This window comes from Corvus cornix, chromosome 5, assembly GCF_000738735.6.
Source record: "Corvus cornix cornix isolate S_Up_H32 chromosome 5, ASM73873v5, whole genome shotgun sequence".
Taxonomy (NCBI): Eukaryota; Metazoa; Chordata; class Aves; order Passeriformes; family Corvidae; genus Corvus; species Corvus cornix.
Window position 1 is genome coordinate 27,443,253 of NC_046335.1, and position 22,887 is coordinate 27,466,139.

General features: G+C 36.3%; 1 protein-coding gene and 1 long non-coding RNA gene across 2 annotated transcripts in view; one reads left to right on the top strand and one right to left on the bottom strand.

Annotated features, from left to right (window-relative positions):
- Positions 1–1,595: 1,595 nt before the first annotated feature.
- LOC109144176 lies at positions 1,596–22,743 on the top strand. The gene is made up of 4 exons (XR_005601976.1): positions 1,596–1,769; positions 14,462–14,528; positions 20,750–20,816; positions 21,938–22,743. It is a non-coding gene; the product is annotated as an uncharacterized LOC109144176 (long non-coding RNA).
- The window catches only part of SCFD1 (sec1 family domain containing 1), a 52,512-nt gene continuing 39,825 nt past the window's right edge, over positions 10,201–22,887 (bottom strand). Inside the window, exons 21-25 of the mRNA XM_039552467.1 lie at positions 18,939–18,991; positions 16,498–16,531; positions 15,171–15,236; positions 12,499–12,567; positions 10,201–11,542 (exon numbers count right to left, since the gene is read on the bottom strand). Of these exons, the coding sequence (XP_039408401.1) occupies positions 11,519–11,542; positions 12,499–12,567; positions 15,171–15,236; positions 16,498–16,531; positions 18,939–18,991 (246 nt within the window). The 3' untranslated portion in view covers positions 10,201–11,518. The remainder of the gene's footprint in view (positions 11,543–12,498; positions 12,568–15,170; positions 15,237–16,497; positions 16,532–18,938; positions 18,992–22,887) is intronic.

A 22,887-nucleotide genomic window follows, 5' to 3' on the forward strand; every position in this document is an offset into this window, starting at 1 on the left:
AGGCTTTGGGGTGACCTAATTGCAGCCTTCCAGTACCTGAAGGAGCCTACAAGAAGTGTGGAGAAGGACTTTTTACAAGAGCAGGTAGTGACAGGAGACAGGACAAGGACTAACTGAAAGAGGGTAGGCTTAGATTAGATTAGGAAAAACTTCTCTAATATGAGGGTGGTGAGGCACTGAAATGGGTTGCCCAGAGAAGCTGTGAATGTCCCATTCCTGGAAGTGTTCAAGGCTCTGAGCAATATGGTCTAGTGAAAGACATTTCTGCCCATGGCAGGGGCGTTGGAACTAGATGATCTTTAAGATCCCTTCCAGTCCAAAAAATTCTATGATTTAGTTTCCTAGAAGCAGCATAATAAGAGCTGAAATTATAAAAGTCACATTTAGGATTACTATGCATATACAACTTGCACTTTCCAGGAAATAAAGGCACTAAGAATTTCCTTGCATTTAAATTGCATATTTTTTCTGTTGTTTTTGTGAACAATACCTGAGTGACCCATTATCAGAGGCAGCATCCTTTTAAATTTTGGGTTTGTTTCCCACAGCTGCCAATGCATTTGATTTTTAGAAGACTAATATTATTTCTGTTCTTTTATTCAACTGTGAGGAAGTGAGAGAGGTGATTGCGATATTGTAGTGTTGATCTCCCACTACCTTGTCTCATGGGCAGGGATTTTTGCTGCCCTCAGTGTTTGCAAATGCATAGCTCTGAACTCGCAGTTGGTGGTGTAATTTTCCTTGGAGAAAATGACTGTGTGTTTTATGCATGTATATTACAAATTTCCAAGAAGGACTTAAGTTGGACTGCAGTTTGACTGTTACCATTAAACCTGTGATTAAAAAAAATTTCAAGCAAGCTAGGACACAGCTGTCCTCTCTGCAAAATGTCAGTGAGATCAAATGTTCAAACAGAGTAATCTTAATGACAAGGCTTTTTGGCTATAAAGCATAGAATCGCTAAGGCTGGAAAAGACCCTAAGATTATTGAGTATGTTGTATGAAATACAGGTAGCTTGGACTAATTTGTTGCCACCAGTCAACAGTGGATGTGAACCTGCATTAGAACCAAGTTCTGGGCTGCAGAAATGTTTTATCTCTGAAACTGCTGGTACTGACCTGGCTGGAGGTGCCAGACTGGATGGATACCTGATCTTTATAATATAGCTGTTGCTGTTTCCTGTGTTTTTCTGACTTCACTTGCAGTAGAATTAAGATAAGAACGAGCCCTTTTGAAAAATCTGTTTTTATTTAAAGCCTGTGCATGTTTTAGTAAAATCAAAGTAATTTCCAAATGCCTCTCAACTTACAAGCCTTTAGAATACATGATACCTGGTGACAATGAACACAAACCTGCAACAGACTTGGCTGAGTTTTAAGTGCTCTTTGCTATTACTAAGCATTTAAGGCTGTTAAAATTTTCTTAGTGAACTATTTGCAAAGATACCAATAGTTTGGAATTTTGTTTCGTAGTGGTGGCAACCGTAATTTCTTCGATATTGGTGGAAATAGTTAAGCTGACCATCATAGGTTTTAATAGGTGCAGTAATTTAACTCAGCTGATTTAGCTCAGCTGATTTTTCTCAAATGTTTGGACTTCTTACTAGAAACGTGATACATTCAAAAGCTCACGGCATTAACTCAGGGCTTCAGACAAACTGAGTGCAACTTCTCCCAGGCCTCTGTCACATAGGAAGAACTAATGAAGTTGGAGCGTTTCTCAAATTTTTCTACTGAAATAACAGTTCATTTACTCAAACTTCTAGAAGGTAAGTTCATGCTGAGTGACCTTGCTTAATTTTTTTCGTTGTGAATAGTGCCATTGCTTCAGTGAAGCCTGGTTTCAAAATTAAAGCTGTTTAAAGGTCAAACATAGTTTATAGCATCATTATTCTCTTCATGTGCTCATTCTTTGGGAAGGGCATTCAGACACCTGATTGTTGCAAAAATATTTTTGCAAGGCAAAAGCTCTTTTTCTACGTGCTAGAAATGTTAGTTTTGAATTCAAGTAAAATATGCTATTTTACTAAGGCTGCAGAGTGATGTGTTAAAAACCAGATAAGATTAGTATTTTTTGTATACTTTGATTTATTGATAAAGCCCATTTTCCTTTTGGAGGTACCTTTCTTGGCCTCCTGCCCCTATTCCTCAAACAAAAGTCTTTAGCTACACATAGCTTACTAGCTTAAGTACACTTTAAAAATGGTAATTTCAGAGCCCTGTACAGCCAAAATTGCTCTGTTCCGGAACGACTCACAGCATGGTCTTTAAAACAGAACACCCAGCCACTAAATGTTCTGTGTCACCTCAAAACATCTGCTGGAAAACAAGGCTATAATAGATACATTGTTCTCAGACCCTTTTTTCTTTTTTTTTTGTTAAGTCCTATTAAGTAGCCAGTATTTCATTTCAGTAGAATAGGGCCCTTTTCTCTTGAAGTAGGAAAAATTTTCCTTCTACAAGGATAATTCTGTATGCGTGCGTGCCAGTTCTTTCTTTTACATCTTTTCTTTTACAGTTTCCAGTTAAGAGCTTTTCTAACTCAAACAGTGGCTGTTTACTCCTCTTAGCTGTTTCTTTCCTACCGTGCATATGTCTCTCTCCTTCATTCCCATTCCCCCGTTGAACCACTGCTGTTGCCTCACTGCCTAAAAAAGGGCAGTGTTCACACGGGTGGCTGTGGTGCATTTTCCCTTTGCTCTTTGCTAAATATCTGCTGCTCTCTGGGTTCTGTACCACATCCACAGCCCTCAAAACAAGTAATGTGCATTTTTCCACAAACGTAACCTCTTCTGTGGTCCATGGGACAACACCGTCCTGTGGAGGAGATGTCCGGATCAGCTGGGTATTTACACTACAGCATTGGCTTCCATCCATGATTCCCCTTCCCTATTTCCTCAAAAGTAGTGTGTGAAATGAGATGGAGTATGCTTAATCTACAAGGAAGATTTGTAGTTGCTTTTAGGTCTACAGGTCTAGAAATTTAGAAGATAAAAATAGCAACTAAAGGTAGCTTTGGGATTCAGAGAGCTCATAACCCAAGAACACCCTTTGGAGGTAGTCAGCCGAGAAGGAATCTCCTGAGGCCTTTCTTTTTATTCATCCTTTGATCAAGAGTGCTTGCCCCTGAAATGGCAAAGTTTAAAGACTGTCTACAAAAGCGTCTGCTATGAGCCAGCCCCTGAGAAACGACTGTATCTGTAGGCAAACTGGAAACAACATTTCCGCTGCCAGATGAACTTTCAGACAGTTACATTTTGATCGCAGTGGGGAAAGGAAAAAGGAACACTGAGTTATGAAAAACACTTCTATCAAAATAATAACAAAAAAATCTATTTCAAGTTAATTGCATTCCATTTAAAGTATAGCTTATGATATCGACCTACCAGTCAGGTTTAAATTAAATAGCCAGCAAAAGAACTTGATGTAATTTGATGAGTAATAATTTTATTTTAATTCATATCATCATGTCAACTCTTCCCATTTCAAAACAACTGACTACCGACTTCTTAAATTTAGATGTGGGGAATCTTTCAAACATGTAATGAAATAAAAGCACTTCATAAGGAAGACAACACATTAATCTAAGTATAACTGTGGTATGGAAAATGTTAAGATTCTTAAAACCATGTTTTGTATTTAATAATGAAATTTGTGTGTGGAAATATATATTGCAGGTCTGCCGTTGTAGTACATAAAATACTGATGTTTCTTATGAGTTTTGATGAATTTGGGGATGAACAAAAGAACACACAAAACAGCATAAGATGCTGCAGTTAGGTATTCCATTATTTTTCAAGAATTGGATCCTCACAGAGTTGCATAACCCTGTAGGAGTACCAGTTGCTCCAAAAGACTTGGGAACCTGATTGTGTGCATTGCAAGGCAGTCCACTGGCATAAACCGATGTTTTCTTGTGCTTTCTTTCAAAATAGCTGCAGTGGTATTCGTAGCAAAAGATGACTTTAGTTTATATCCAGCTTTTGCCTGATATGTTGACCTGGCTGAGATTCTGTTTCCTTTCCAGTCCAGTCTTTCCAATAAAACAACAGTAGGATCAACCTAATGTGTTTTGTCTCCACCTTTATTTTGTATACCCACAAAGTTTTGTAGAGTGGAACTGGAGCTGTGGCACCAAACAGCATGCAAGATTTCAGAGGCACCTGCAGTCACTTGAACTGCATTTTCTTTGTGCTTACATCTTCTGCTGACAACAAATACTCTTTGTATAGGCAGCATTCATCTTTTCCTGGTATTTGGTACTGTGCCTAAATATGTGAACTTTTTCACCAGTTCCTTGGTAGACAATTCTTCTCATGAAGAATGCCAGCGTAGACCTGGTCTCACACCTGGCCCAGCAGGGTGTCATTTTTAGATGCTGGGGTTTCCCTCCTGGCTCTGTTTGGTGACAGATGTTACCAACCATATGTGGTCACTTGAGGTTCATGACTTAGTGCTTTGCTCTTTCCCCGGCCATCCTTCTGTGAAGGAGAGAGAAGGAAGGGAGAGAGAAGTTCTGTATCCTGGGACCACCCCTGGGATGGAGCCCACTGTTATTTCTTGGTCCCCTACTCATGACAGTTGTGGGAAGGGCATGGGAGCCTGTGTAGGGTCGCTGTAGGTTTCCTGACTGGTAGGATTACTTTCTCTCCTTTACTTCCATTTTAGGGGAGAATCCAAATCCCCTTGGACTTGTGGTGGAGTCTTTTTATGATCCCTCCCCCTTCACACACTGCTGCCTCAGTGATTGCTACACCTTGATGCCTTGGGAATGGCCTTGCTCTCCATTTTCCTTCTGTAAGATAGGCTGAAATCGCTTCAGTTACCAATCCTCATCACACTGAACAAAGAAAATTGCCTTTCAGTGAATACACTTAAAGGTCTCCTAGCTTTTCTATTGTCATTGTAGAAAAAGTAAATATATATTATATGAACAGCATCGAAATGTGGCATATTAACTAAATTATAGAGATATTTGTCCTTAATATCTTACTGTGAAGATTTCCAAAGAATGCCGTCCAGATCTCATCCTTTCTGTAGCCAGAGTTGCACTTATTTTCTTAGCACTGTTTTTGTTCCCAAAATGCGTGTTTATTAGAAATAGGTAACAGAAAGCAAGGTCATCTTGTGCCAAAGGATTCTTCTAAATGTGATGTGTTTTTGCTTCAGGAACTTTAGCTGTACAAATATTTCTGTGGGTTTGGGAAGGGAACCAGTCATTTCCTTTGAGGTATCACTACAAGTATTCTGGGGCTAAATCCTTGTCTCTGCTGGGACACTGGAGCCTGGCTTGGATACAGGTGAGCTTGGCACTTGAAGCCCAGATCCTGACCAGACAGAGACTGCACATAGGGAGGCCGGCCAGGAGAGTAGCAGAACAAATTACTAATGACACCTAAAGGAGGAAAAACAATTTGGAAAACATCACTGTTTGATTTGCTGTTCATGATTTGACTGCCATGATTATAAAACACCAGCCTTCATGAAGTTTTCACTGACTGTTTGACTAAGCAGTGTCCTATCCTACAGTATGGGGACTGTGCTTTTGATTATTGATATTAAAGTTGAGAGGGAGAGATAAGAAAAAGAAAATTAATTCTAACTAATAAGTGAGAGGTATTATCATTAAAATCCCCCCTAAAGTGGCTCTGCAGAAGAGTGACCTCTTTTAGGTTCACCTGTTTTCACACTGGGCCCTGAGCAGGCACAAATTCAACCTTTCCAGTGAGGAGCGAGTATGGTACCATTCTCCTACCTGAGAGCCCTGGGCTGGTAACCTCAGTGCGGCTCCTTGTCCTATGCAAGGCAAGGCTGACAGACAGATGCCTCCCCTGGGAAGAAGTGTGGTGTGCAGAAACATCAGAAAGCGGTGATGTGGTCAGCAAAGACTTGTACAATTTCCCTGTAAGAATTTCAGAACAGTCCCACAGCATAATGTGGGGGTTTTTCCTCCCCATTCTCCTTCAAACTATCACTTATCTCTCGTATGATAAAGGTGATTTCCAGCCTGACAGAGATATAAAACTCACAGAAAGTAGACTTATATAGTTCCCTTCCCTGTGTTGTAGTGTTTATCTTCACATTGTTTGCTTTCAAAGAGCTCATCAAAGCATGGTTACAGTGAGGGAAGGCTGGCTAGCCAAAGCTTTTTTCCCTGGGAAGACAAAAAATATCCTCAGTACTGCAGCTGGACAGACTATGACATTTAGGAGTAGGTCATCCTAAATGACATCCTACTTCCTTGTGAGTTACCAATTCAAACTGTATCTGAATGGGGCCCATGGCTGATTAGTTATCTATGGGAACAGCCTCATGTTCCGGTTTAAAAGTGAATTTACATCCCAGCTGAAGCTCAGCAGTTTAGCTGTCAACAATCCCAAGAAAATGAAGCAATAGACATCCTCCAAGATGACTGGAACATACTGGTAAGGGAATCTGAAGAAAAAATTGCACCAGCTGTGTTTCACTTCATTGATATCTAAAAAGAGAGGGTTTATTTCAGTGCTAGCAAAACTGGCAATACAATTAGCTTTGCTATTACACAAGCTCTACACAAGAAAAGTGTGCTTGCCTGTGAAACATTTCGTGTCATAATCCATCATCTCTCCCTCATTTCTTTTGGTTTTGTCACCCGATCTGAGAGTCTTTGTTATGGACACATAACAGAGAACACGCTACATAAAAGAATGAACAAACCAAGCACTGATCACAAGGGATTTGTAGATGGAAGAAAATGTTGATCTTATTCAATCTATTTCATATGATGAGTATTGTGCTCTAGAAAAAGTGTACATAGATACTTGCACTTGAAACAGATAAAATACATATGTGTTGATTTATGGTTTAAAAGGTCTTTTGAGAACATGTATCAGATTGAATGTCAAAAACATTTCAGAACAAGAGTTCCCATTGTCATTTGGAAACTTATACAAGGTGTAACAATTATTGTCTTGGTTTAGAGATGCAGAAAGAACATAGGAAGACTTGCCATTGTAGCTGAATGTACAAATGGTCCTAGGTCATTTCAGGGAGTAAATTAAACAGCTCAATTAAGTCTAACACAAAAAATTATTCGAGCTGACCTGTGTAGTTTTACTCTCCAAAGTGAAATAGGAACAATCCTATTATTTGTTAAAACTTTATCTTCAGTATGATTTGAAAGCCTTTGAAGGTCTATATGCAGAAAGAAGATACAAATTTATTTGGGCAGGGAGAAAAAGGTAGGGGAATGGTTTTAGCTGTAGGAAACACTATGGAGAACTGTATTCCTATCAGGCCACTGCTATTAGAACCAAATCAAAACCTCCCAGAAAGTACTGAAATAATCCACACCAATTATTGTTAAGGAAAGCTATATACCCCTTCTGGGACTTCATTTTCATCCATTGATTTTCATCCATTGATTTTCATGATACATGCATAACACAGGTAAGAATTCAGAGCAGTAAATGAAAGTTGTATTACGTGTCTATGGTGAGGTGCTAAAATCAGTTTTCTGTTAAAGCATTACATCTGTGATCTACCCCTTTTACATTGCCAGAAATAGGAATGTACACATGAGATGGGGAGACTGAAGGAGGATCTGGAAGAGACAGATAAAGGCTTTTGGGCATATGAGTCTGGTTTCACAGGATAAAGATCACTCCTCCGTTACCAAATCAAACCAGTCAACCTATGCAATTATAAGGAGGAGCTGGAATAATATAACATTTTAGGAATGTAAAACTTAGTCCTACTTGGTTTGCTTAAGGGGAAACACACGAGCAGATAAAGGGAAAGATACAAAGTTTATAATCCGAATTTAAAATTCTAGTAGCAATTGAACTACCTGGTTTATAATGGTTTATAATTGTAGAAAAAAAAATATGATGCATTGGTGGATTCAATATGCAGATTTTTGCATGCCGTTGAAGGATGGTACATGTTGCAACGACGTGACCATATTAAGGAGCAGAATGTATCTGAATATTGTTGAAAACAACTGTGACTGCTGCACAGAACAGGGTTACTAAGCCACTTCCAAATAAAACAGAAGTGGGTCAATTCATCCACTGATCTGCAGTAAGAAATATTAACATCTTCTCTGATCTCTGAAGCTACATAGAATTCACTGACACTGCAGCTAACTTTTCTGTACCACTAGAACACTGGCCAGGCTTGGCTTTCTCTGAGCCAGAGCCATCTGTCAGCAACGAGTCACAACTAATGAATGATCCAAACAAAGAGAGGGAGCGGGTGTCTCCACTGTCAGTAAATACAGGATATGACATAGTTCCAGCCCAACACCTTTTACTTCAGATATGAAGAATGCAGCCGTGGTAGTTTGGAAGGAAGTTCCCATGTACCCACTTATAAACCTTTTACCTCCTAAATGTCATAGGATTGCTCTAGTCAACACACTGAACTAATCATTAAGCAATTCCATTTTGGAGTATAGAATTTATGTGGAAAGAGAAATGCTGCCCTTTGTTCAGCTCTAGTCCTGGAGCCATGCGTGCACAGCTGTGTTGGCTCTGTAACTGTGACTGATAGCATTGTTCCCATTCTCTGTAGAACCTGTGGATTTAGGGAAAAACCTGCTATTTTACATTCCATTCAGATTGATGTAAACACCATCAATCAACAGCAAAATTTACTTCTAGCTTAAGAAAGATTTTTATCTGATTTGCACCAGAGAGCATCATACAAATAAAGAGCATATAAATGAAGTGCTGGTCTCCAGAAGCTTTTTTCCTTTATTCTGATTGTTACATTTTTTTTATTGTTACTTTTTTAGTGTCTAATTCTGAAAAAAACAGAATTTTCACTAAATTCACCATTAAGTCCCAAAATATCCACCTAAATATTCTAAAACCTTCAAATTAAAATGTCAAAATGTGAATGTATTCTGAAGTATGTGCAACTATTTATAAGGTCTGTCCATACTTCCTGGAAGATCGATTGTCAATTTTCCACAGATGAAGACTAGACTGCTAATTTGCTAATTTTCTTCCTGAGAACAGGTACAGCACTTGACACTCAGCCTTTTGCTGTCTTTACTTACCTAAATAGGACGGTAGATCCCAATGAAGAATTGCCTGTCCTGAGATGTGGAAGCTGAAGCTGCTGTGCCAGAAGCCAGCACGGCCGTTGATGCTGCCTCACCAGCTGGCCCTGTCAGAGCTTTATGAACAGAGAAGGGGCTAGAAAAGTTCCAAACCTCACTGGTCTTCCATGCAACATGAATGCTGCAACTTTACTTAAAAGACTCACTGAGCCAGGCATAATCTCTCCTTTAAGCACAGGCCTTTGAGGGACCTTTGAAGATACAAAAGGCACCATGACAACCATAAACTGAACCAGTTTACCAAAGAGAGAGCTTATTTTTAACACTGTTTGCCTCTAGATTAACCAGAGACTTCTTGTACAACCTTCCACATTCCTAAATCCACAGAAGTACTTGGGAAAAGGGCCATGTAACAAAAACCAGCATGCCACAATTCAGGTTGCATTAGCAAGGAGGAAGCACGAGGTAGGCACACAGTTAGAGGTACAGAGCAGTACATGCCTGACTTAGAGGTAACAGAGAGCTTCAGGACTATTACTACAACAAACCCAGAAAACTATTTTGGAGATGAAGGAGAAGAATGCTTCAAGTACAAAAACTGTATTTATTTTTTTTAAAAATCCCAACTCCCAAACTGACCAGTGCCTGCTTACACAGCAGACCTGAAGATCCAGCTATAAAGCTGGGCACAAAAGCAGCCTGTCTCCAGAGGCACTGTAAAGACAGAAAACAGATTTTTGAATGTAGCCACCAAAGTAAATTCTTCTATCTTTACACAGTTTACTGCAAAAGCAAATTCTGTAAGCTAGGATTTAGGAGTGCTTCTCATTCAAGTGCGCAGTGCCAAGATCTGGACAAAAACCAATCGGCAGATTTTTCATAAGCTGGTTGTCAGCTGCAAGGTTAAAACTCTTTGCACAGGAAGCACAGTTGAGGAGGGATTATTTCAAGAGCCTGGAACAAACTCCCACAAGAAGCAATAAACACTTTAAATATAATTTTCTTTTCCTGACACACTTTGACCTTGTTTTTGCTAACAAATATAGCATATATATATATATATATATATATATATGGGGAATTAGAATAACAAACTGCATTTGACAGTGAGCCCTTGCTTATTGAAATCTGGGACAGCGCTCACATGCAACAACTACAATGAACACCATAGTAAATATATTTATTGACTTGGTAAAATTAGAAATTTATAGCAGTATTGCAGAGTAGCTTACAACACTTAGATAATTAAATAACATTATTACTTTTTGATAACATGGTCTAGATTACACATTTTTCTTGTGATACTTTTACAGAATAGGTCAACTGCATATCTTGTACAGATGTTCTGAAAAACAATCTAGTTGGGGAAAGGGCATTTAGTGCAAAACTAACATTCAACACTGAAAAACAGTGCAAAAAGCACTACTGAAAAATTTACAGTAAGCCAGTAATTCTCACAGTTTGCTAATAAACCCACAAATTTTTTTTTCACTTTTTGAGTGTGTTAGGCCTTGTTTTGAAGTCATATTATTGCTTCACCAGTAGCAATGCTGTTTCCAGAGAAGTTAGAAAGGCAGAGACCTCCATCTATAAAAAAGAATTTTGTTATGCTCTCTTAATTCCTGTATGCCTTCTCCAGAGATCTCATTACTGGATTCTTTAAACTACTAACCTGCTCCTACCTAATGGAACTGTTAAAAACTGTATTTTAAATATGTGCTTATAAAACAGTTAAGAGCTGTTTTGTGAGTATGACTTGGGTTCTTCCCAAACATAACAGTCAAAGCAGTTACAGTAAAAAGTGCAGAAGAAAACTATTAAAGATTTCAATTCTACAGTTTGAAACTGACTGTGTTGGCAAGCAATTTTCTCTTAAGCTTAATAGAAAAGCTAAATTACTGTACCTGAAACTTGTACTGAAGGTATCTTCCAGTACATCTTTCGACCATAATGCAAAGACTGGACAAATCAAATAATGACTTAGGTAAAATAAAAAGGTAAGAACTAGAAGGAGTTCTCTTGCACTAAGGCTGTTTGTCTGTGGCCCTGAAAGGCAGTTCTGTTCTTTTGAATTTTGTTAAATAAAGATACTCTGGCCTTCAAGAAGAACATAACTCCTAAAGACAGACTTGACCTTTTCTTAAAGCTGTTTACTGTATCAGAAACTTACATATAAGAACTTGAAAATGCCATACTTTTCAGCCAGTTCTGTCATATACCACAGCTAATACTGCAATTAAAATAGAATAATAGTGAAACTGACCCCCACCAGAAACACAGCAGGTTTTAAGTTTTATTTCTGAAATGCTGATATACACCGTATTAATTACAGTTTTTTTTTTTAAAAGTTATCATATTAATGAAATGGGTTTAAGTTTTAATATAATGACAAAATTAAAGGTAGGAAGATAATCTAAATGTTGTAACAATTCTCAGTTGTCACGCTGCCATCCAGGTAATGGTGTTTCAGTCTTATTTCTGGCCAAGCTGGGATAGCTAAACATGAAGAGACAAAAAGTCATTAGATTGCTAATCTTATTCTTTCAGACAAACTAATATCCAGTTTATACAGCAAATATTTCTGTCCTATAAACTTTGTTTGTCTCTGAGAATCAAAAATCTGCTGGTAATAGAATATTTAATGCATACCCTCAGAGGAGAAGACCTGAGCTTCAAATCTTCAGATTTGAATGCATCTCATGAAGTAAAGGTACAGTGTACACAGTCAAGACAAAAAAAAAAGTTAATTAAGCTGAATGAGGAGTTAAAAGCTAGCAAGTACCATTCGTGTCCTCGAAGTGCAACAACAATTAATTTAGTTCTTTAAAATGTAGTTTTGAATAATCACTTGTTCTCATCTTACTAGGACATAAAACCATAGGTGGTGACAGCTACTGAAGGGCTGCTATTTGCTGACCACCATGAATAATTTTTATTTTGTATCTGTATTGCAATGAGGCATAGAGAAGTAATGATGTTTTTAACATCACTAAAAGACAGATTTTAGTATAGGTATGGACACCAACCTCCCACTAGGCCAGTACTTTTATATCTGTATATCTATAGATATTTATACACCAGGACAAAGGTTTAAAGATCTTGTAACTTGAAAAAGTTGCAAGAATACCCTGGAAAGACATGCTGTTTGTGAAAGTTCCAAGAACTGACTAATTTTTTTTCAGTAGAATTTATGTAAAGGCAATTATTATGAACTTGTTCACCTGCATTACCTGTGAACTCACATTGATAACAGGCCTTCAAGAGAGAATTATAAATAATGACTTGAAAACCCCACTTCAAGCAAATGAAAATAGGTAACAAGAACATGTATTAATCTCTCACAGATTAATCTGGGGTTTTTTTGGTAAAAATCCATGGAGACATAGAGTTATATAAATTGATTTACAGATAAAGAAGTAATAAATATTGTAGAGATTATCAAAGTTATCTACCTGTTTCATAAACTGTGTAGCATTAAAAAGTTCACTGCAGCCATACAGGACATGTTTGCTTTGTTTACTCTACAAAAGAGAAGTCCATAAGAAATCAATTATTTAACAGAATAGCAGAAAATTAACAAGTGGTACTTTTTTAAGCATCTACAGAAGGAAATTAAGGGATATACTAAATTCTTTTGCACAAAGCAGTATGCTAGTCTCCTCTTGGAGGCTCCCTATGGCTTGCAATTTTGATGACACATTTTCAGCATGTTGAATTGAACTTGGACAATACATTTATTTTAAGGCACAATCTACCTTAATGACATTATAAATATTTGCTTTTTGACATTGTGAGATAGTCCATTCTAGCACAGAACTACAAATAATTTGATTTGAGGGCTCCTCTTAATTCTTCTACAAAAAATCCCCCGAATGTCAAAGCTGAATGAACATTGCTTCCTGTTTTAGAAAGTTTTAAAATACTTTCTCTGTGGTTTCAGAGGCAAACTGGCAAAACGGACAGTGCTTAGAAAAACAAAGCAGTGAATAAAATCTCTGTGGTATCTGCTTGCAAGAACAGAGCTGTTGATTTTTCTCTTTTTTATTCTGGAGAAAGACTGATTGAATTTGAGAATAATTAATAAGCTACATCTGTGGAAACAAGAGATGCTGGAAGTCTACCACATGGAAAAGCAAATTTTGTTGGATAAGACTGTGTCACCTGGGAGAGGCACACAGGTTTCCAGGTGCTGGGAGGGAGAATGAAGGTTTTCATTAACCTTCCTTGTTTTTTGAAGAGCAAAGGGCTATGTGGAATAAAGGAGTCTTCCCCCTTGGCAGGTCATCTCCCATTGCTCAAGTACACAGTCTGAGTGGAGAAACATACAGCACCCCTCAGCTGTGACAACTGTGATGAAAAACCTCTGTTCACAGGCTCCAGAAGAAGAAAGAGTATGTTCAACTTCTCACTCTCCATAAGATCTAACATTACCATTTCCACAGTTTTCAGTTCCTTCTGTCCTCTCCATCTATGAAATGACCTCCTGTTTGCCCTCTTACTCCTCTGAAACTTCAGCTTCCTGCCACTTTATATGAAGTGCTGAGTGTTTAACTTGTCATCACTCAAGTGCCCTGTATATACACATACACAGCAAACCTCAGCTCTGTCAGCATGCAGCTAGAACCAGAGAAGTGAACTAACCTCTAGGGAATTCAGAGATTTTTTTAGTAGGAAGTAACAAATACTCATGCTACTGGGCATCTTTTGGATTGATATAGTACCTAAAGTGGCTTTGGGTAGACTAAGGAGCAAGCTAAACATTTGACAAAGCACTCTGCCACAGGCAGATGCCTCACTGAATTAATTATCAAGGATAGTGATGAGTGCTAAGCCAAATTTAAATGATTTCTTTAATTTACATTCCTCTTCCTATCCTTTCCCCTCTCCAGACCAGCTCTGTTCCAAAATGGCTGCCTGTTACAGGGAGAAACTCAGCACACATGTTCTCACTTTGCATTCTTCAAGATTTACCTGGACATAAAGCTCTCATGTGCTTTGTAGAATAAATGTTTTTCACTGATTAATGCTCCATATTTATTCTTTTGTGTGAAAAGCCTCAATCCTGTCTACCAGAGGACAGGACAACTGTACCATGAACAAGGTTAAGATCAGGAAGAAAGAATGGTAGGCTGCTGCTGGTAAATAATTTATTACCTTCTTCAGAATTTTACTAAGGTTACTCCTGGAAAAGTGCTTAAATAATTTAATTCCTGGAAAGTGCTTAAATTCCACTCCTGCCTCCCAGGAACTGTAATGATTTAGGTATTTGTCTCCATCCACTGATTTTTGGTATACATGTGTTCTGCTAGTCTGGCCAGTTGGAACCAGAGAAATTAAATTGTTACATCAGCATTACACAGTTGGTTACATACTTTATTCCTTGTGTATATGACACCTTGTATGATTTCTACACAGAATCAAATGATGCAGTTTAACAAGAATGAGCTTCTATTAAATCAGTACTGAAAACTTCTAAATGTGGGTAAGTAATAAATGCTTAGATATTGATGCCAATCTGATATTTGCTGTAACAGATAGCACAGTATTTGCATTATGTTGGCTTCTGAAACAACATACTTTATGCTCAAGTAAGACTGTCATACAATCAAATGCTATTATCTGCAGGTCTGAGTTTGAACTGACTCCATATTGCCAAGATGCATATGAAAAAACACTGGGGTATTTCTTTGCAAGATTTATGAAAACTAGAGAATTCTAGTTCCTTACTTTCAAGGTTATGATATGCTACAGTTGCTTTATTTAACACCAGCACAGGAAAACTACTGACAGGACCCTAAAACAGGTTAATTCAGTTTGCTACATCTGCTGACAGTTTTCAACAATGTTGGTGTGTATGAACACAAAATAAAAGAGAATGCAGTTTGTTTACTCAACTCCAAAGAGCAACATGAACAAAATACAAGAAACAGTAAGTTTCTGTTGGTCTGAACTAGTAATCCACAATTTCTACCTACATTCTTTTTTTCCCAGACTCTGTATAGAATAAGGATGTTAAGGCTAATTTCATAGACTTTGTCTTTTAAATACTAAATATTACAGAAAACATGCTCTATCTGGTTTCTATCAGTAAGTTAAGGACTACAACTGAGAGAAGTACACATACCTTTATGTAGTCAATAAGATTTTGATATTCAATATAGTTGCCTCCTCCAACTACAAATACTATGGCCTAAAAGACAACAGACACATTATTAGAGCATGCATTCAAGTTCTTCAATTTCAGTAGTGATACATCAGATTGTTAAACCTACAACAAAAATCATCACTATCACACTGCAGTCTCATAAGAACTGGATACAGAACCACTGCTTCCTATCCGAAAGAAGATATTTGAAGTTTTGGTAGGATGCAGAATAGCAAGCTGAGAGCTTTTAGTGTGTTACTCTCTTCTATTAAGACATACTTGATACGTATACAGTTTCAACATGTTCCTTTTTTTGTCTGGAGATGTGACCACAGGAAGAGTTAAAATATTTCCATGGATGCTTAAGAAATCATTTGGGCTGTAAATAAAATAGTTCTGTCATAAAGAAATACACTTTTTCATTATTTTTTCCCTCCCCACCTACTACCAGCAATAATTTATAATATTACAGGTAAAGACCACCATTATTTTCTGGGCTGTGTTTAAAAGAGAACAATTCATTACTAGAAAAAGGGGACTTAATAGTTGTATTATTGTTGTTAGCATACATTATCCAAAGTTGTTTGACCATACTATATGACTTTTGTATAGACTTTATGTTACTACTGACATTTTTGGTACGACCATCTGTAGCCATACATATATTTATGATACCACATGGTATTTCTTTAGTTATGGAAGATAATTAGGACGTTTCATGAGAAATCCGAGACATTTGTATATTGCCAAGGCAAATATTTTGCTTATGAAACTTGGTAATAAGATCAGATATGACCTTTACTATTTGTAAATACTTATGTAGAAAAATACTGAAAGTTACAAGCATTTATATGAAATGGTAACATTCATTATTATTTTGCTTTTTTCGTTTAATTGCAGAGACTCTTTAAAATAGTCACTTAGTCACCTAGTGGTCAACACTGTAGTTTAAGGCTGGACAAAGGATTAAATCTACATTAAATCAGCATTCTGAAAACCTGGTCTAAAGATGGGGGGTTTAAATTGCTCACTCAATTACAATATTAGTAAATCCCTGTTAATTACCTTCAGAAGAATTTTCTGTATTTTTTTTTCCAGTATTAGTTAATACTTACATAGTCCTTTGAAGATGAAAAGCTTCAGAATAACAGCTAATGATAATTTATACCAGATATAATTAGTCTAAGTTCTTTTTTGCAAATAAGACCTCTCATTTTCTTAATCATGATCATCAAAAATGACTGTACTTCAGGATTTATTTATTTTTAACACATGAACATTGAAAAATAATTTCTACATGACTTACCTCCTGGAATGGATTTTTATTTCTTGGAACTGAGCTATAAAAAGAAACACAAAAAAACCCCAACACAAATTTCATTACACATTAATAGAAATATGCAAAATACGCATCATGTACCCATCGTGTTTACGGACTACTATGTAATATTGGACAAAAATATAAAATAGAACAATAACTGCCTTTCTGCATTCATCCTCCAGGTATTTGATTTAAATGACAACAATCTTCCATAGTTTAAAAGCTCTAACTACGGTGCTGTTAGGAGCAAATACAATGAGTAAAAAATGTCACCAGCATTAGCACAATTCATGGCACTTAGAAATCCTGCCTCCTGGAGTCCTAGCTAGGTAAGCCAGTCAGTTTGCAGTGCCTGCAGACACACTTACTAATGCTTACAAATCTCAAAAACTACTATAGGCAGCAGTTATGTAAGGATTAGATTGATTAAGGGAGGAAGAGGAAAATCACAAGTTTGTGTGGTACAGACTTCTCCATTTGAGTACACAGGCAGGTAGAAGGGAGAGTGGGAGAAACCTCCCTTCCTGCATCACCTTGCAGCTTCAGAGGGAAGGGGAAAGTGAAGAAAAAGCTGTGAAGGGTCAGTCTGCTCTCCTGCCCTTTGCTCTCACAATACCACTGCCCTCCTGCCCTGTACTGGCCTGCAGCCACAGGTAGTCAAATGCATCTTATGTTCTAACATAGATTAAAAACTGCATTTTCCCCTATTTTAAGACATTTTCTCTGAATGACCACGATCGACTGACTCAACACAGATTCCAGTGTATCAGAAAAATAGGTTTCAAAAAGGAATGGCTCTCTCTAATGTGTTGCTTTGTCTGTCAGGAATACTACAGACTTCCCGTAAGTAAAACTGTTACCCCAATTCTTGCATCATTTGAGTATGATATGACAAATCCACATACATTTTGGGTCATCCTCTCAGAGGACAAGGCCTGTTTATACTTGAGATAGGCTTTACACAGGATAGAAAGATACTGTTTTGCTAAGACTGAATTACAGCAATGCAGTTCCTACTCTATTTAAAACACAGTAAGTGGAAATGCCAGTATTTCTTAAAATGGGAGTAGATTAGAAAATAAAATTAGTCACTTTTTAATTAAATCCATTAATTATACTATTTTATAGCACTTTGTCAAGACAACTAACCTATGTTTTTATTGTCTACGTAATATTTGAAGGGAGAATTAGACAGACCACTATGAGTTTTGCTCAAATATGATTTAAGGAATATAACTTGAGTTTACATAAAAATCCCAAACAAGAAATTAAAAGCTCTTCCCTATGACGATTATTATAGCTACACAGAATGCCACATTTATAAACTGCTGTAAATGAATATTTCTACATTGTTTAAAGCAATGTAAGAACTATACAGAGTGGAGAAAAAAAGTGAGAAAACCCTTTGGCTTGAGTGAAATAAATCTTTGCACTTCTGCAAAACATCCACCAAAAATGCTATAAAAGCATAACAAAACAGTGACAGTTGAAATCAAAATGAAACATAAAATACTAGCACTTTTCTGATAATTTCAAAATTTGCTTATCTTTGAAATGATATAATCTGTAATACTTTTCAATAAAACATACATGTCCACTTACTTTCCATGTTTCAAGAACAAAAGCAGAGACAGAATTTTCATGCAAATAACTAAAACCAAGCCTGAACCTACTTTATCCACATTGATCCTGTAATAAACTGGTGCAACTAAATGAGATGATTGTTTTCTCACAGGTTTGATGACAGTTATTTTTAGAAGGTATATTAAAATTAAGTATCTTCTCTGTTTCTAGGATATTAAATTAGGTGAGACTATCAGACAGTTATTGTTTAAAGATACAAAGCAAAAATAAAGATTACTGGTGTAATTCCTCTTCCTCTCTTTTACTGGCAAAATAAATTATATCCAAGTCTCCCTTCACATGCACATGAACATAAAATGCGCCCCATCCTATACAAAAGTGAATGAAGTCAACTTTTAATCATTTTTTTAAAACATATTAACAAAATTATTAAAGAAGGGTTGTATTCAAATCAAAATAGTAACTGTTTAAAAAGTGACAAAGAAATTTCTATGCACTATCCAATGACTATTTAACTTAACAGCGTGAACTCACAGAGTTTCAAAGAAACCAAGAAGTACAACTATGAAGAACTCTAACATCTATTATTGCTAAATATTAATGCACATTCCTGTGACTAAACTGACGTACATGTTAGCATTTGTTTTTTTAGATTCTTTTTTTCAGTGTTATAAAAATTTATCTGGTTGATCCAAGTTCCCAATTGTGAATTCCTTCAACACCAACTGTCTTGACTTGGAATTAATGACTAAAATGAATTACTAGTAGTCAGCAAGTAAAATAAAAATAGATTTTGTTAAGTTAGTCTTTTCACGGAGTAAAATGAAAGAAGCAAAACTCACCTGTCACTGCCTCGTAGCATCTTGGGGTCAAAATATCGGTAGTCATCTGTCTCCTATTAAAAAGTATGATTTTATCTCAAAAGATTGGAATTTTGGCTTATGAATTTTTGCTTGTATATATTACATTAAACATTACATTAATTGTTCAAACCAGTATCATTTTCCATCACATCATTCTACGTTAATTGTGGTATCCACTAGTATTTATAAAGTTTGTACACAACTGAACCAGTACAGAATAAACAACAGTGAGAAGCTATGAAGGGTGCTATTGAGCTTTTTATTTCTGGTTCATCTAAAATTGACTATCACACACTTTCCAAAAAATACACTGGTTACATAATAAATCCCAACAGAAAGACAGTATGCAGAAAGAAAAATTAAGTTGTTACCAGCTTTAGAGGAACACTGATGGTTAGTTATAAACACTAAAATTTTCCAGGTTACGGAGATCTGCTACTGATTTACCATTATAAAACAAAACACTTCTGTGGCAATGAGTGCTAAAGACAAGACAGATCAAAATCTGCTACTGTTATGTAACTTATCCTTCTCATTTCATGATTTATGACTACTATTAAACCAAAATTAAGCTCTTGAAGAAGAAATGACTTCCACAAGAATTTGAAAAGTTTTACTGTCTAAACTACGCAAAAAATTTCTTCACACAGAACAGAGAGGCCCTTCCAATATTTTTACTGGCAACAAGCAGGATTTTTGCCAATCAGTATGGATGAAAAACAAACTCCTTAGTAACTCCTTCTGACAACTTCTTGGCTTTCTCCTGTTTCTAGACTACATTTTTATCCAGGTACTGTGAAGTTCAGTTTGTCAGTAAACTGCATGCAGAACTAAGTTGATTTCATCTGTGTGCTTACATGCAAAGACCTCTGAGTTTTGATGATTCTGTAGAGCAGAAATAATACTTCTTGAGTAGTAGACATATTGTCTGGGGAATTTACTAGAGCTCACAAAGCATGACTACCTCTAATACTAAAAAGTATTTAACATACATGTGGTGGTTACACACACAGAAAATAAATCTATTTGATATTACAAACTTTTATGTAATTACAGAAAATAACTCTCTTATCTTGAAGTTTGGCTTTTTAAAAAAAATAATTTAGATCTAATTTCACACTGAATCTCCGTAAAAAGCTTTTATTTGCTCCACTGGGAATTTCAACTACTGGAGTCTGCCAGCATTCATGATTTGGCAGCTTCATACCTAAAGGTGGTATAGCGACTCTGGGGTAATGAGAGAGCTGGGAATGGACAGATATTGATTGACTAAAATTGAGAGGTATTTGAGAAACCTTTACCTGGGATAAAGAGATGCACTTTTTCTGCTTATTAGAATGAATTACAGATTAATAACAGAACTAAAAATCAGAGTTAATAAACACATGACAAACATTTACTCCTGAACATATTACTGCTGTGTTTTTTCACTGTGGGCTTGTATAAGTAGACACACGGCATGTGGTAAAGCAATAGAAATGTGATAACCTAGGGATTTTTTTTTGTTTTTGTTTAAACACACTACACTATTCCTGCTGAAATCAGTGCTGAGGGGGCAGGGAAAAGAAGCCCCACTAAATTTTATTTTCTTTAAGATACCTACTCTGCCAGTAAAAACAACTGTATGGCGCTTTCCTCACACACAACTGAATTGGTGACTTCCCTAAGCAATTCCAGAAGAAAATGAATACTTCTGAGATTATAAACTTAGTTTTCAGTATTTCAAATTATAATAGGAAAAGACCCATGGAAATGTCATTGACTTTCAGTCTGTATTTGTTTTTCTGCAGAACCTAACACGACTAGTTTGGATTAAGGAAACCTGCTTTCAGAATTTTTCTTTGTAATGCATGAAAGGTAATCCTACAATAAATCCTACCTAAGTTTGAAAGGTCCCATATACACTGAAAGGGACAGTATTAACCAAAATACAGATTCATTAATATACATCACAAATAAGATCTATCTACTTCTTAAGTCAATACAAATGTACACACTGTACTGACAGAGGCTAAACCACTTTGTAAAGGTTTACTTTTCGAAGACTGTCCTCACTCAGTAATCAAACCATTTTCTAGAAGATACTCAGAATAATCTCCGTAACTCTATAGCAAATGATGGTCAATTTCATAACTATGGATTAAAATTTGTGTATACTTGACAATAAGATTTTTTTTGTTTGTTTAGGAAGATTTAAGGTTTTAATCAAGCTCTATTTAACGACACCAGAACAAAGCACGTATGTTATTAGTTTTATGAACATTTGAACATATTATTTTTCATCAATTATGAACATATTATTAAAATACAACCTTAAAAGCAATTGCTTAAAATCGTGCTTTTAACAATAAATATTATTATTTAAAATACCCACAAGTAACTGATTACTTTTATGGTCATCAAGGAATGTTTCTGAATACATTTTTCAAGAAAAGGTTAACTATAGTTAATCTAGGAAAATTTAAAAAATTGCAAGATGGCATTATGGCCCCTAAGAACTGTTCTAGCATTTCCTGCTTCTGAAAAACTTGAAAAGCATGGGTGGCAAGGGTGTAGACTTATTTGTCCTTGCTGGGGAGACAAAAGAAACAGCAGAGACAAGCAACACACAAAGTAATTTACAGACAGCCCCACAGAGTTTTGCACAGGATACCATTCTAAATAGGTTTAAGATTTCAACTAACAATAATATATGTGAATGTTTGTGGTACAAGTTGTATTTACATTTAATCTATTTCCTTTACTGTTGCAGTTAATATCTAGAAAATAATTTACATTACTTACATTCATTGTAATAATTGTTTGACTTCTCAATAATCTGCTCTAATTTTGCATTAGGCCTTTTATCTGTATGTACATTTCATACACTGATTACTGTGGCTAATAAGATTCCTAGAACTACAAAGGAGATTTTTTTCTGTGTTGTAAAAAAATAAAATCTTGAACTTTTTTACTCTCTCTTTGTGTTTTGCCTGCAGTGCAGCAGTTTTCTATTCTGGGGAATAGAAAAGAATCCCACACATCAGAAGATGAACAGAAGCCACAATGGTGTATTTCCACACATTGACCTTTTCCAGATACAATTTCACTTCTGTTGATGGTACAGCAAGCCTAAACACATTCCACAATGATTCTCTGGCTTGCTTCTTTTAGCTGAAACTTACTCCCAAACTTGCTGTCAGTTTTCCTGCAGGTTAGGAGAATCAGTCTTTAGGGATTGCCTGGTCTCCTATGACTTGAAAAGTGGGACTCCCTGTTTTTTGCCATTGAGTATCAGTCTCTGCCATGGCAGTGGAAGAGGAAGCTGCTGACTGACAGATGGCCCAATCACTGCTTTTTTAAGCGAGAAGATCAGTGTTCTCTCCAAATTATCAAAGTGCTGGTAGCTGTTTTCTACTAAGCAAAATGTGAAAAAATCGAGTCCGAAAAAAACCTCCTATGACTTGTAAACTTTTCTAATTCAACTCCTAAACTTGTAGCCTGAGGAAGCTAATGTTTACTTCTTAAAAAACTGTTTAATTTTTCACCTTCTTGTAAGTTATCTATAGTTTTAATTTCAGCTTTCTATGGTAAGTGTTGTGGGTGACCTCTGCTGGTTGACTAAATAAAGTAAGCCCTGTACATTCTCCAAGTCTTTCAAACAGGAAAAACAATCCACTAACACTGGAAACAGTGTAAAAGCCTTTGTTTGTTATGAGGAAGTAAATTATCTGCTAAGAATCATGACGTATATCATCTATGAAGTACAGTTTAAGAAAATAAAGGATTACTTGCATGTTGATAATTTTCATATTTTACCATTATTTTTCTCTCTGTACATACAGTTAATACCTGAAGGTGAAAGTGGACTAAGAAGAATGTTTTAAATCTACTAACCAGTGTGAGATATTACAATTGTATGTCTCTGACTGATGCTGATGGCATTAAA